Raw genomic sequence first — 13076 nt, forward strand, 5'->3', positions numbered from 1 at the left:
CCGCTGGTCATCATATTATGACAATAAATCCATGAATTCAAGTCTCCATGGGGTGACTAATCCATAGAGAGAAAGAATTTTCGTTTGGGTGAACTATCCCTTTAAGCTTCATTTATACTTTGTTTGACTGTGTTGCATCACAAACATGTTTCATATCGTCGCTGTCACTGATCTCCACATTCTAGCTTTTTGTGTGTGTTTTTTTTGTAAATTAATGCCCTTAATCATACTACAGCGTCACACCAACACATCCAGAGCAGCAGATCTACAAGCTCGAAATGCGAAGCGAGAAGCGCGAAGCAACGCGTCTCTTGAGCTTGTGGATCTGCCGCCTTTGATATCCTTTGATATTTTTGAATTTGAATCGTGAAAAGTGACAGTTTTGGAACACGACCATAATGTCTAGGGGTCTTCAACGTTTTCAGGCCAAGGACCCCCTAGCTGAGAGAGAGATGAAGCAGGGACCCCCTACTCTACATTGTATAAAATTGTGTTTCAGATTAAAGTTTTTCTTTTACTTAGTCTGCTCTTTTTTCCCCTCTACACCTATAGCCTCTTAGCCAAAAATAGCAGATCTACAAGCTCTCAACGCCTCGCAGCGCGAGGCGTTGAGAGCTTGTAGATCTGCTATTTTCGGCTAATGTTCCCCTCAGAAAAGGAATTCTAGGGTTCAAGTGGTTAAGGTAAAAAAAACTAAATCCTATCACACAAAGATTTGGCGGACCCCCTGTAGTAGCTCTGAGGACCCCTAGGGGTCCCGGACCCCCTGTTGAAGACCCCTGGTGTAGACATAATAGGATACCAAAGTGATTACGAATGACTCCCATTGGTTTTCGTCAGTTCTGTGAAAAGCACTTTGTAACCCGTTTTGAGAAGTGCTGAGTGAATAAGAGTTATTGAATTATGATTCTTTCTTTGTAGCACAAATGACTTCATATTTTCCCCCCAAAAGGCTGGGTCTAAATGCAGAATATATGTCAGTTACAAAAACAAACAAAAAACCTGGATAATAACCTCCTGTAACCAAAAACTGTTTTGGATGAATGACTGCAAAATTAAAAAAAAATCAATAAAAGTAGTGACATAACCGATTAAGACCAGGAAAGCATCTTGGTTTATTTTTTTTTTTGGATCTGAGCGTTGGCTATTCAAAAAAATAGCAGATGTACAAGTTCACAGCGCGTCACTTCGTGCCGCGCTGCGAGCTTGTAGATCTGCTATTTTTTAAAATGTTTGGAAAGAATCTTGAAAGTGTGAGAACTGACTTAGAAGGCATTTCTTTTTTAGAATCGGCCTCACTCGCCTCAGGTCTTAATGGGTTAACCCATTAAGACCTGGAACTGTCTCATTTTCAGATTTGAGCTAAAAGCATTATTTTACACTATGGGCTATTCAAAAATAGCAGATCTACAAGCTCGTAGCGCGGCACCGAGTGCCGCGCTACGAGCTTGTAGATCTGCTATTTTTGAAAAATCGTGAAAATGTGTGCAAATCTTTGAATATATATATTTTTAAAGCGAACATTTTCAACTCAAATCTTTGCTTCTGGGGGGTCCCTGGAACAAAATATTTTGATGGGGGTCCGCGGCCAAATACATATCGTTTTGGGGGTCCTGGACATGAAAAAGATTGAGCACCACTGATATAGAAACATACGTTTTTCAGAAAACTGTTGGGATTTAGGAGACGTGTAGAATCGGCTTCAGGTCTCAATAGGTTAAGCCGACAGGTAAAACTAGGAACGACCGGGAGAATATATAGCGTATTATGTAACCATTTAGCTCAGGTGAGGGGATGTTTACCCCATCAGAAAACGGGCGTAAAAACAGATCAATAAAGTGCTGTTAAAGAAGATGAAGACGACAGAAGAGAACGCCCACTTAAACACTGTCTATGAGCTTACATTTTCTTAAAGGGCTAGTTCACACAAAACAAATTCCTCGGGCGCCACTAGACTAGACCAACGGTTCTCAAAGTGGGGTCCCAGGGACTCTTGTGGGTTCCTTGAAGGGGTTCTAAATGGACCCTTTGAGCTCTGTAACTCTGTGAGTGTGTGTGTGCACACTCCTTGTAGACAGTGTGTGTAACAGATGTGTGTGTGTGTGTGTGTGTGTGTGTGTGTGTGTGTGTGTGTGTGTGTGTGTGTGTGTGTGTGTGTGTGAGACAGATGTGTGTAACAGATGTGTGTGTGTGTGTGTGTGTGTGTGTGTGTGTGTGTGTGTGTGTGTGTGTGTGTGTGTGTGTGTGTGTGTGTGTGTGTGTGAGAGAGACAGATGTGTGTAACAGATGTGTGTAACAGATGTGTGTGTGTGTGTGTGTGTGTGTGTGTGTGTGTGTGTGTGTGTGTGTGTGTGTGTGTGTGTGTGTGTGTGTGTGTGTGTGTGTGTGTGTGTGTGTGTAACAGATGTGTGTAACAGATGTGTGTAACAGATGTGTGTGTCTGTGTGTGTGTGTGTGTGTGTGTGTGTGTGTGTGTGTGTGTGTGTGTGTGTGTGTGTGTGTGTGTGTGTGTGTAACAGATGTGTGTAACAGATGTGTGCGTCTGTAGCAGGTCAGTATCATTCAGCCTAGCGGTGGAGGGAGGTGTAACTATTTGGTTTGTTTTTTTGCTCACGTTTGGCTTCCTGGCCTCGTTAAACGTTTAAAGCAACAACAAAGAGACAATATCACAATGTTACAAATGTGGCAAAAAGTATCAACTAAATACATTCAATTAGATACAAACAAGCACGTTTTAAAGTTGAATTGGCCCGTGTTGTTTATCATCAGGACACGTTTAGCCCACAGGTCAGAATGCACACTTATGTATTCATATCATCGGGCATTAGGCAATGATATGTGCAAAACATTACTATATTATAATATTATAATCTGTCCTTTTCGTATCCTCTCTAATCCAATCAGGAAGGAAAACGTGCGGAGGAGCAAACTGTAAAAGTCCTAAAATGGAGCCTTGGGGAACACCTATGGCTTGGCCAATACATACCTTCAATATTATCTTACTTTTTTTTTTGTAACTTTTTTTTTTTTACCTTTATGTCAATTTCTTTTGAAATATTTCTGGAGATATTATTGACACGAATGGGAAATGACAATGTACAGATAAAACAAAGAAATGACCAGATCGCACACACAGAAAATAAAACGTGCTAAACCGTCTCCTGGACACGACTGGGTGAGGATGAGGTCAGGTTATTGTGGCTAGAAGTTCTGTTAGTAGCAGAACAGTGTTAACCAGGGTGGAGTTAGTTTTTTTAGACCCGTTTCAAACTGTCGTTGTTGGGCCCCCCTCTCACCCACACTCCACTAAATGTTTTTTTTTATAAATTATTCATTTATTTATTTGAATGAAATACTACATATTTTGGTGTATTTCCCCTCCTCCTGTCTTGAGTTGAGGCCTATATACGACAACGTCAGTGATGTAAGCGACATGCCATTGGCTGCGAACTAAAAGCACTTCATACATACTGAAGCCTCTCTGGTTTGTTACGTCACACAGAGTTCCAGAGATAAACAAACACAACAACACGGCTTCGTTGTGTTGTTTGTCAAACAGTACATTTTGTCCACTAGGATGGCAGAATGCTGCTTTGCTGAATGAATGACCCGCCAAGTGCCTTGAGGGACTAAAGCTGGAAGCCGTGTCTTAACCACCGGAGTCCCTCAGGGGTCTATACTAGTGTATTTTCCGTCTTCGTGTTACTGTGGGGAAAGCCGGAAAATAGCCGATCGACAAGCTCACAACGCGTCGCAGCGCGACGCGTTGTGAGCTTGTCGATCGGCTATTTTCCAGCAAAAAAGCTTGGCTCCCGGGGATCGGCACAGCTCACTAACGGCGCAAAAACAGTACGATAATAGTAATAATAAATAAATAGTCAAATACAAAATCCAATGGCGCTAAGGACACAAATGTGTGGATTCTAACCAGTCAATGAAACATTTTCTTTTTTTCCCACAACACTAGCTGTAGGAACATCTTAACGTCTTTAGCGATGGTTGTAATATTGTCAGTTTTCTCTCTCTGTGTCTGTGGGGGGGGGGCCTGATTTATACCTAAGTCGTACGACGGATTCCCACTTTCACAAAAATGATCTACAAGCTCATATCATGTGCTGCAACACCACGCATTGTGAGCTTGTTCGAGTTCGAGTGTTTCACGGAGTGCTGGGGGTCATGTAGGGCCATGGGGGGGTCCTTGAGGGGGGTACTAGGGGGTCCCCAGCAAGATGTGTTAATAAAGCGTCACAATAATGTTAACCCCTTTAATCCATATTTTATACTTTGGCTATTCAAAAATAGCAGATCTACAAGCTCATAGCGCGGCACAGAGTGCCGCGCTATGAGCTTGTAGATCTGCTATTTTCGAAAAATCTTGAAACGTGTGCAAATATTTAAGTCTTTTTTTAAAAAGGCAAACATTTTAAACACAAATCTTTGCTTCTGGGGGGTCCCTGGAACAACATATTTTCAGTTGGGGGTCCGCGGCCACATACATATCAATTCGGGGGTCCCTGGCACGCAAACGTTTGAGAATCACTGGTACATAGTGGGCATATAGGGGGGGGGGGGACGTATTGGCTTGTAGCAGCACCAGTGGCGTGCAGACTGCCCAGGATGAGACCTCGTCTTGGTCAGCTTTCTCCATCCTCCCAAAAAAAGTGTAGGAGCAGAATTGTCACATCCGCTCCCTGACAGCAAAAGTCATAATCTGTCATTTGATACAAAAACAAACAAACAAACAACAACAACACAAATGTCCCCTCCCTAGCTTGAGGAAGTGGACAACATTGCACTGTAAAAAAAAACTCTCTCTGGGTGCTTCCACACATGTCCGTTTCGCGACCGTTTCGCGTCCGTTTCATACCGCTTCCGTTCGCCGGAAGTCCCATCCACTCCCATGTAAAAAAAAAACGGGACCGTACGGTCCCGTTTTTTTTTTACATGGGAGTGGATGGGACTTCCGGCGAACGGACGCGGAACGGTCGCGAACGGACATGTGTGTATGTACCCTTTCTCTCTCTCTCTTCATTACATTCTCTGCCCCGAGAGATGAACCCCCGCTGTGCCACCGCGACGACGAGAGCCCGCCGTGACACGAGAAGGGAACCTTTTTTTTACGATGGAGCGGGATATGAAACGGGATGCATAAAACGGTTTGGTTCGGGGGGGAAACGGGAACGATGACAGCTGTTGTGTGATTTTGTCCTTTTACCAAAAAAAACAAACAGGAAAAAACAAACTGAGAACAGCAGCAGATTGAGGTGTGGTGTCCCTCCCAACCTGATGGTGGCGATACTGGCCGTGCATGGCTATAAAGGAGGCCCGAGACGTTGTACACTGTGTGTGTAGACTTTGGAGTGTGGAGTGGAACACGTAAACGCTTAAAACGACACACGTTTCAGCATAACGCTGTCAAAAACTAAACAAAAAAAAAACGTTCCGTTCCATAAAGTTCCCTCTCTCTCTCTCTCCGTTTTGTCTCTGTCTCTCTTTGTCTCTCTAGCTCCGCCTCATGGGGAGGAGCCAGAGGGAGCAGATGGAGGTGTTTGTGTGTGTCACTGGTTCTGGTTCTGGGGTTCAGACCAACCCGGAGTCTTTGGCCATCCTGTAAAAGATTCCTCTCTGAGACACCAGGTTGGAGGGAGTGTCGAACTCTGCCATCTCCCCTTTGTCCAGCACCAGCACCCTGACAGGGAGGAGAACAGAGAACAGGAGTCACTATCAAACACAGTGTGCTTTTCTAACCCTGGTTTTAACCCATTAACTCTTTCACTGCCAAGGACGACTTTTTCCAAAAGGCTCAGACTGCCAAAGACGACTTTTAGGACTTTTTTTTGTTTTCATTGGTTTCCCCACCCGATCGCGATGTTCTCTTCTCTAACACACGAGTGACCATTTCATCCTCAAGTCACACAGATCCAGGAGATCACCTCTGTGTTTAGCACCCATCAGGGGATCCATCACACTGGATATAAATATTCTGTGACTACTTGAAAAGGTAAGGAAAACCAAAAATCCCTGGCAGTGCGCGATTCATTTATATATTTAAACTGGCAGTGAAAGAGTTAAGACCGGGAACACATCTGTGTGTCATTTTAAGATTTCTTTGGCTTTTCAAAAATAGCAGATATACAAGCTCATAGCGTGGCACCGAGTGCGAATGGGTGGACTTCCAGGCCTGTGAGAATAACTACAGAGAGCTCTTTAACACCAAGCAGCAGCAGTGCAAGACTAAGAACTTTGTTTCCTCTGGTGATCCAGCCATGGACATTAGGGTAAGCCATGAAGGATAAGGATAATTCCTTTTAACAGGTCGTTCATGAAAGTCCTTGCGGTCTTGTTTCCAATGAGAACCTGTGAGCAATTAGGGGTTAAGAGTCTTGCTCAGGGACAAATTTCATTTCATCGACACATATGCTGTCCTGGCCTGGAATCGAACCTGGGGCGACCTAGGCGGGCTCACTAACCACTCAGCTATGGTGTGTGTGTGTGTACCTGGTATAGTCCATGATAGTGTTCAGTCTGTGAGCGATGGTGAGGACAGTACAGTCCTCAAACTGCGTGCGGATGGTGGACTGGATCAGGTTGTCTGTCTCCATGTCCACGGCGGCCGTGGCTTCGTCCAGGACCAGGATCTTGGTCTTCCTCAGCAGGGCTCTGGCCAGACACACCAGCTGCCTCTGACCCAGACTGGAGAGAGAGAGAGAGAGAGAGATGAATTTGAGTTTTGTATGGTTGACCATATGCAGGCTGGCTGTGTGGACAGCAGTGTTGATTTTGACAGCAAATTTTGATTTAGTTTTAGTCATATTTTAGTCATCTGAAATGTTTTGGTTTCTGTCTAGTTTTAGTCGACTAAATATCATAAGATTATAGTCGACCAAATCTACAGTTGATTTAGTCGACTAAAATGTATTTTGGCGGTGCCTTGATGGCGTCGTAATGCCGTAATGGCTGATCTTACACTTGCGTGCTGAAAATAGCAGATCTACAAGCTCACAACGCGTCGCAGCGCGACGAGTTGTGAGCTTGTAGATCGGCTATTGTCAGAGCGCAACACCCGAGCACAACCAAACATAAAATGACTTGTCTTTTAGTTCTACTGGATCTCCTCTCCACTAGCCCCTCACTGACATTTTAGTCTAGTTTTTATTTGTTGACGAAAGTGTCAATATATTTAATCTTTTATTTTATTTTTATTTTGTTTTCGTCAGTGAAAAAAGGTAGTCCACGAACATGTTTCGTCATAGTTTTAGTCGACGAAATCAACACAGACAGACATACTGTACGGTACCTGAGGTTCTCTCCTCCTTCAGAACATTCGTGGTTCAGCTTGTCGGGCAGACCCGAGACAAAGGTCTTGAGGTGAGCCAGCTCCAGAGCTCCCCACACCTCCTCGTCAGAGTAGCCGTCGAACGGGTCCAAGTTCATCCTCAGAGAGCCAGAAAACAACACTGGGTCCTACAGGGAGGAAGGACAACGTCACACCGCGCGCGCGTGTGTGTGTGTGTGTGTGTGTGTGTGTGTGTGTGTGTGTGTGTGTGTGTGTGTGTGTCAAGAGGATGCAACAGAGTTATAGAGGAGATCATTCTGGCGGGTTCTGTACTCCTTTAGAGTTGAAAGACACAATGAACAATACGAATATTTTAATGACATTGATAGTCATGTTGACATTAATCCAGGGGTCTTCGACAGGGGGTCCGGGACCCCTAGGGGGTCCTCAGAGCTACTATAGGGGGTCCGCCAAATCTTTGTGTGATAGGATTTAGTTTTTTTTACATTAACCACTAACCTCCTTTTCTGAGGGGAACATTAGCCGAAAATAGCAGATCTACAAGCTCTCAACGCCTGAGAGCTTGTAGATCGGCTATTTTTGGCAAAGAGGCTATAGGTGTAGAGGGGAAAAAGACCAGACTAAGTTTAAAAAAAAACTTTAATCTGAAACACAATTTTATACAATATAGAGTAGGGGGTCCCTGCTTCATCTCTCTCTCAGCTAGGGGGTCCTTGGCCTGGAAACGTTGAAGACCCCTGCATTAATCCATTAAGAATGCATCTGTGTCATTTTAGATATCTTTGGCTATTCAAAAAATAGCAGATCTACAAGCTCATAGTGCAAACAGAGCGCAACCTTTCGTGAAACCTTTTGCAAATCTTTGAATATATATTCTACAAATGTCTTCTAAATCCTAACGTTTTTTGGAAAAAACTAGGGATGTCCGATTTTATCGGCCTCCCGATATTATCGGCCGATATTAGCATAAAAATTGATATCGGGAAAATATCGGTATCGGTTTTTGAAAAAAAAAAAAAAAATTTTTTTTTTTTTTTTTTTTTTTTGCTTTATAAATAAGTTACAGGAGTTTTTACTGTATATGGTGTGTGTGATATGAAATTTGAGCTTACCCTAATCACAATAATCCCCGCATATATCGGTATCGGTTGATATCGGTATCGGTAATTAAGAGTTGGACAATATCGGTATATCGGTTATCGGTAAAAAAGCCAATATCGGACAACCCTAGAAAAAACGTATGTTGCTATAATATCAGTGGTTCTCAAACCTTTTTCACGTCAAGGACCCCCCAAAATGATATGTATTTGGCCGCGGACCCCCATCTCAAAATATGTTGTTCCAGGGACCCCCCCAGAAGCAAAGATTTAGCTTAAAACATATATATATATGTATATTCAAACACAAAGTTTTACGATTTTTCCAAAATAGCAGATCTACAAGCTCAAGGTCAACACATCACAGTGCACTGACCTGTGGTATGATGGTGATCCTGGAGCGCAGCTCGTGCAGGCCCAGTGTAGCGATATCCACCCCGTCGATCAGGATGCAGCCTTCAGACGCCTCGATGATGCGGAACAGGCCCAGTGTGAGGGAGGACTTCCCTGCTCCCGTACGCCCCACAATGCCCACCTGATGGACCACAACACAACAAAGACCATTTATGGAACAGGACCCTTCACTCATTCACTGACAAGGACGTGGTTTTGACGTGTGCATGGATTAAAGCAAAATTAAATCTCTCGACTGAAAGCATGTGTATGGCCAAGTCTTATCATGTGATTTGTGAAACAGTGTGAAAGGAGCCCCTCCCCACACTAGCGCCGTTTCCTAAACAATTAACACGATATGTCAAATGAATCTTGATTATGTTTTAGTGCTGCTGTTCTACATACTGCCAACCAGGTGAAGAAATCACAGATTGAGGATTTAACCTTTGCTTTTATGACATATCCGAGACCATTAGGGTTTTATGGAAAATGCCTCTAAATATTTTGCTAGTTTGACAACTTCAAATCCAATCTTTGAAAATATTAACCGAAAATAGCCGATCTACAAGCTCTCAATGCGTCGCAGACGCATTGAGAGCTTGTAGATCGGCTATTTTCGCTGCGCAACATTGCTTCCATGGAAGACATGCTGGCTTCTATGGAATCCAAAAGACTGAAATCAGCCGTGGCGACTGAGAACTTGAATTCATGCGTGTGTCAATCCAAGGCCCTCACCGCCAAGGACGTGTTTTGACGTGTACTGGTGTTTCCAGTGTTTACGCTAGACGGCTCTCTTCGCTAACCTATGAGTCACCATTTGACTCCCAGTGGAGCAGGGAAGCAAGGCGAGACATTCTATATTCAACGGCCAATAACTAGCGAACGGAGGGTCGCGATTATTATCATATCTTTTCTCGCTGGAAGCACATGGTGTGTTTAGCAACGCTCTGGGGATCGACCGTACTGGAGATAAATACTCTGTGACAAGTTGAAAGCTAAGCTAAGGTAAGGTAAGCTAAGCTAAGCTAAGCTAAGCTAAGCTAAGCTAAGCTAAGGTAAGCTAAGGTAAGGTAAGGTAAAACAAAATAAATCACTGGCAGGGGCCGAATTATTTATTTATTTACTCCGGCAGTCAATGAGTTAAAGGTCGGGTAAGTGATATATTGTTTTAAAATAAGTGTTAAATTGCTCTATATTCTGATAGCAATCATGGCTATAGAGTGTTTGTTCAGTAACAGTGTTAAATAGCTCTATGTTCTGATAGTAATCATGGCTATAGAGCAGTGGTTCTCAACCTTTTTACAACAAGTACCACCTCAGATTTTATCTGTCATTCCAAGTACCATTACCGCCAAAAATATATATTTTGCGCGCGCACAGCGCGCGCGATTTTTTGGGCGGTTATTAGCGGTTATTGATGCTTTTTGGGCGGGTTTAGGATGGATTTAGGGCAGTGGTTTTCAACCTTTATCATGCCAAGGACCCCTAAATTGATAAACATTCGGCCGTGGACCCCCATTTGAAAATGTTTTGTGCCAGGGACCCCCAGAAGCAAAGATATCAGTTCATTTTCGCTTTAAAAAAATATATATATTCAAAGATATGCAACACTTTTTCATGGTTTTTCCAAAAATAGCAGATCTACAAGCTCATAGGGCGGTGCCTGCTGTTTTTGAATTGCCAAAGCTAAGTGGTTAAAAATGATAGTAACGCTATTAACTCATGTCCAACTTGACCATACTGTACAATACCAAGTACATTTTCAAAAAGCCAAAGTTTAAATGGGGCTGAAGCGGTTTATGTATGTTTTGTCATAATAATTAAAATCCACAAAGTTACTAGTAGTAACTAAAGTTTTCAAATAATTGAGGTGGAGTAAAAGTATAATATTTGCCTCTGAGATGTATTGGAATAGAAATAAAAATATTGCAAATTGGAAATACTCCAGTCAAGTAAAATTACCTTAAAATTATACTCAAGTACAGTATTTGAGTACATGTACTTAGTTACTTTCCACCACTGTCAGCATTAGATAAGATGAATTACTCACCTTCTGAAAAGATGAAAGAAAACACACTTTTGTTCCATAGCCCCACATTGTCTTGGTTTCAGAGATCATGGTTGTAAATATGAACTTTTGCCACAAAGTCTTTATATTCCATAATGTCCCATGACCCACGTCCGTGTTATTGACATTTTGACGATGCACGTTAGTCAAGTGGAGCTGTGTTCCGTGAGCAGAAAGCTGTCAAGTGGCCTCCAGAAAATAAATCTGGTTTCCTTTCAAAACGATGTGCATTTCAGAATAAGAGGTTTTTTAAAACTCTATCCTTGTAATGTTACAATTCAACACACGTTTTATTTTGAAATCATACTACTGGAAGTAGAAGTACCCAGGTAGCCTAGTTGAAACTACTTAACTTCACGCGAAAGCAGCTGTTTATGCGGAACGGGGGAGAAAAAAAAAAGTCAGACAAACAGTGGGGGGAAATCACGGATCTGTGAGAGTGTCCCGTCGTCCCGTTTGACTTTTTCTTAACGGAACGGCGTTCCGCCACCGAATCTTTTACCGGAACGCCGTTCCGGACCGTGCCGGCCCACTTTCACCCCTGCCCGTCACCGTGTTTGTTTTGATCGTGGCTACCAGTACCGGCGCATTCAAAGTAACAGCCAAGAAATGCGCTGTTCCCACGCTGACAAAGTGTTCAACAAAACCTTTTTTAAATTAAATTTGAGTGATATTATGGTAATGTTATTTCCATTCAAAGTAGTATTTCGATAGTTTTATTATGTTTTCATATATATAATTTTTTTTTTTTTTTTTTCATTTCCCCCCCACTTTTTTCATTTTTGGGAAGATTCTTCCGCGTACCACCAGGGGGGGGCTCAAGTACCACCGGTGGTACGCGTACCACAGGTTGAGAACCACTGCTATAGAGTGTTTGTTCAGTAACAGTGTTAAATAGCTCTATGTTATGATAGTAATCATGGCTATAGAGTGTTTGTTCAGTAACAGTGTTAAATAGCTCTATGTTCTGATAGTAATCATGGCTATAGAGTGTTTGTTCAGTAACAGTGTTAAATAGCTCTATGTTCTGATAGTAATCATTGCTATAGAGTGATTGTTCAGTAACAGGAGTCCCCCCCCCCCCACCCCCCGCCTCTCCTCCTCTTCAGTGAACAGAAAATGCAATTTCAGGTCGGGCGGGATACCTATATTTATCAGATTTCTGTGTATGTAAGTTACTGTGATAAATACCCCGTTAATAGCAGCAACAATGTGTGAGCTCTACTTTAACACATAAGTGATACCTTCTCCCCTCCCTGGATGGACACGGTGATGTTCCTGATGGCCAGCTCCTGGTCCTCTCTGTAGCGCAGGCCAAAGTCTCTGATCTCTATGAAGCCTGCTGTGGGCCAGCCTGGAGGCAGGGTGGAGGGGTCGTGACTCCACTCTGCCTGGTGGACGGAGAGGACACACACACACACACACACACACACACACACACACACACACACACACACACACACACACACACACACACACACACACACACACACACACACACACACACACACACACACACACACACACACACACACACACCACACACACACACACACACACTTTAATGGCTATTCCTCTGAGAGCCTAGCACAGGTTCCAAACTGATCATTCCTCGCCACTAGATACCAATCCCAATTCTTAACCCAAACGTACACAACAGTATGTAACCTAATGTTAGTTACTAGAAATCCACACACAATCTCAGATTATCAATTGAACCCCAAGCACTCCCCTGTTTCATAACCTCTTTCTCTGTGTCTCCGTATTCTTTCTTTCTCTCTCTCCATTGTAACAGTGTTAGTTTCATACCTCTTTCTCTGTGTCTCCGTATTCCTTCACCCTCTCCACAGCTACGATGTTTGTTTCCACATCAGAAGACATCCTCACCAGCCATGACAGAGAGGCTGTCAGCTACACACACACACACACACACACACACACACACACACACACACACACACACACACACACACACACGATATAATAATGCACAAGTGATAAACAAGGGTGAAAAACAAACGATTAATCAAAGAAATGCAAAATCAATGGACATTTTCTATGTATTAGTCACCCCATGGAGACTTGAATTCATGGATATTTTTTTGTTTTTGTCGCATTGCTAAGACAATAATTTGATGACCAGCGGCCCACGACGGGTACCCGCGTTTGACGGGTGAAAAAAATACTTTTATAAGTTCACGGGTACAGGGATGGCCGGTAC

General features: G+C 43.1%; 1 protein-coding gene across 2 annotated transcripts in view; it reads right to left on the minus strand.

Moving 5' to 3' along the window:
- Positions 1-4992: 4992 nt before the first annotated feature.
- LOC311041255 (multidrug resistance-associated protein 1-like) overlaps positions 4993-13076 on the minus strand; it is an 88308-nt gene continuing 80224 nt past the window's right edge. For both annotated transcript variants that reach the window (XM_084086156.1, XM_084086155.1), the window contains 6 exons: positions 12665-12766; positions 12100-12246; positions 8771-8929; positions 7298-7464; positions 6499-6693; positions 4993-5689 (listed from right to left, as the gene is read on the minus strand). In XM_084086156.1, coding sequence (XP_083942282.1) covers positions 5581-5689; positions 6499-6693; positions 7298-7464; positions 8771-8929; positions 12100-12246; positions 12665-12766 — 879 coding nt within the window. In that variant the 3' untranslated portion in view covers positions 4993-5580. The remainder of the gene's footprint in view (positions 5690-6498; positions 6694-7297; positions 7465-8770; positions 8930-12099; positions 12247-12664; positions 12767-13076) is intronic.

This window comes from Gymnoscopelus microlampas, assembly GCF_963454915.1.
Source record: "Gymnoscopelus microlampas genome assembly, contig: SCAFFOLD_38, whole genome shotgun sequence".
In the NCBI taxonomy this organism is placed as follows: Eukaryota; Metazoa; Chordata; class Actinopteri; order Myctophiformes; family Myctophidae; genus Gymnoscopelus; species Gymnoscopelus microlampas.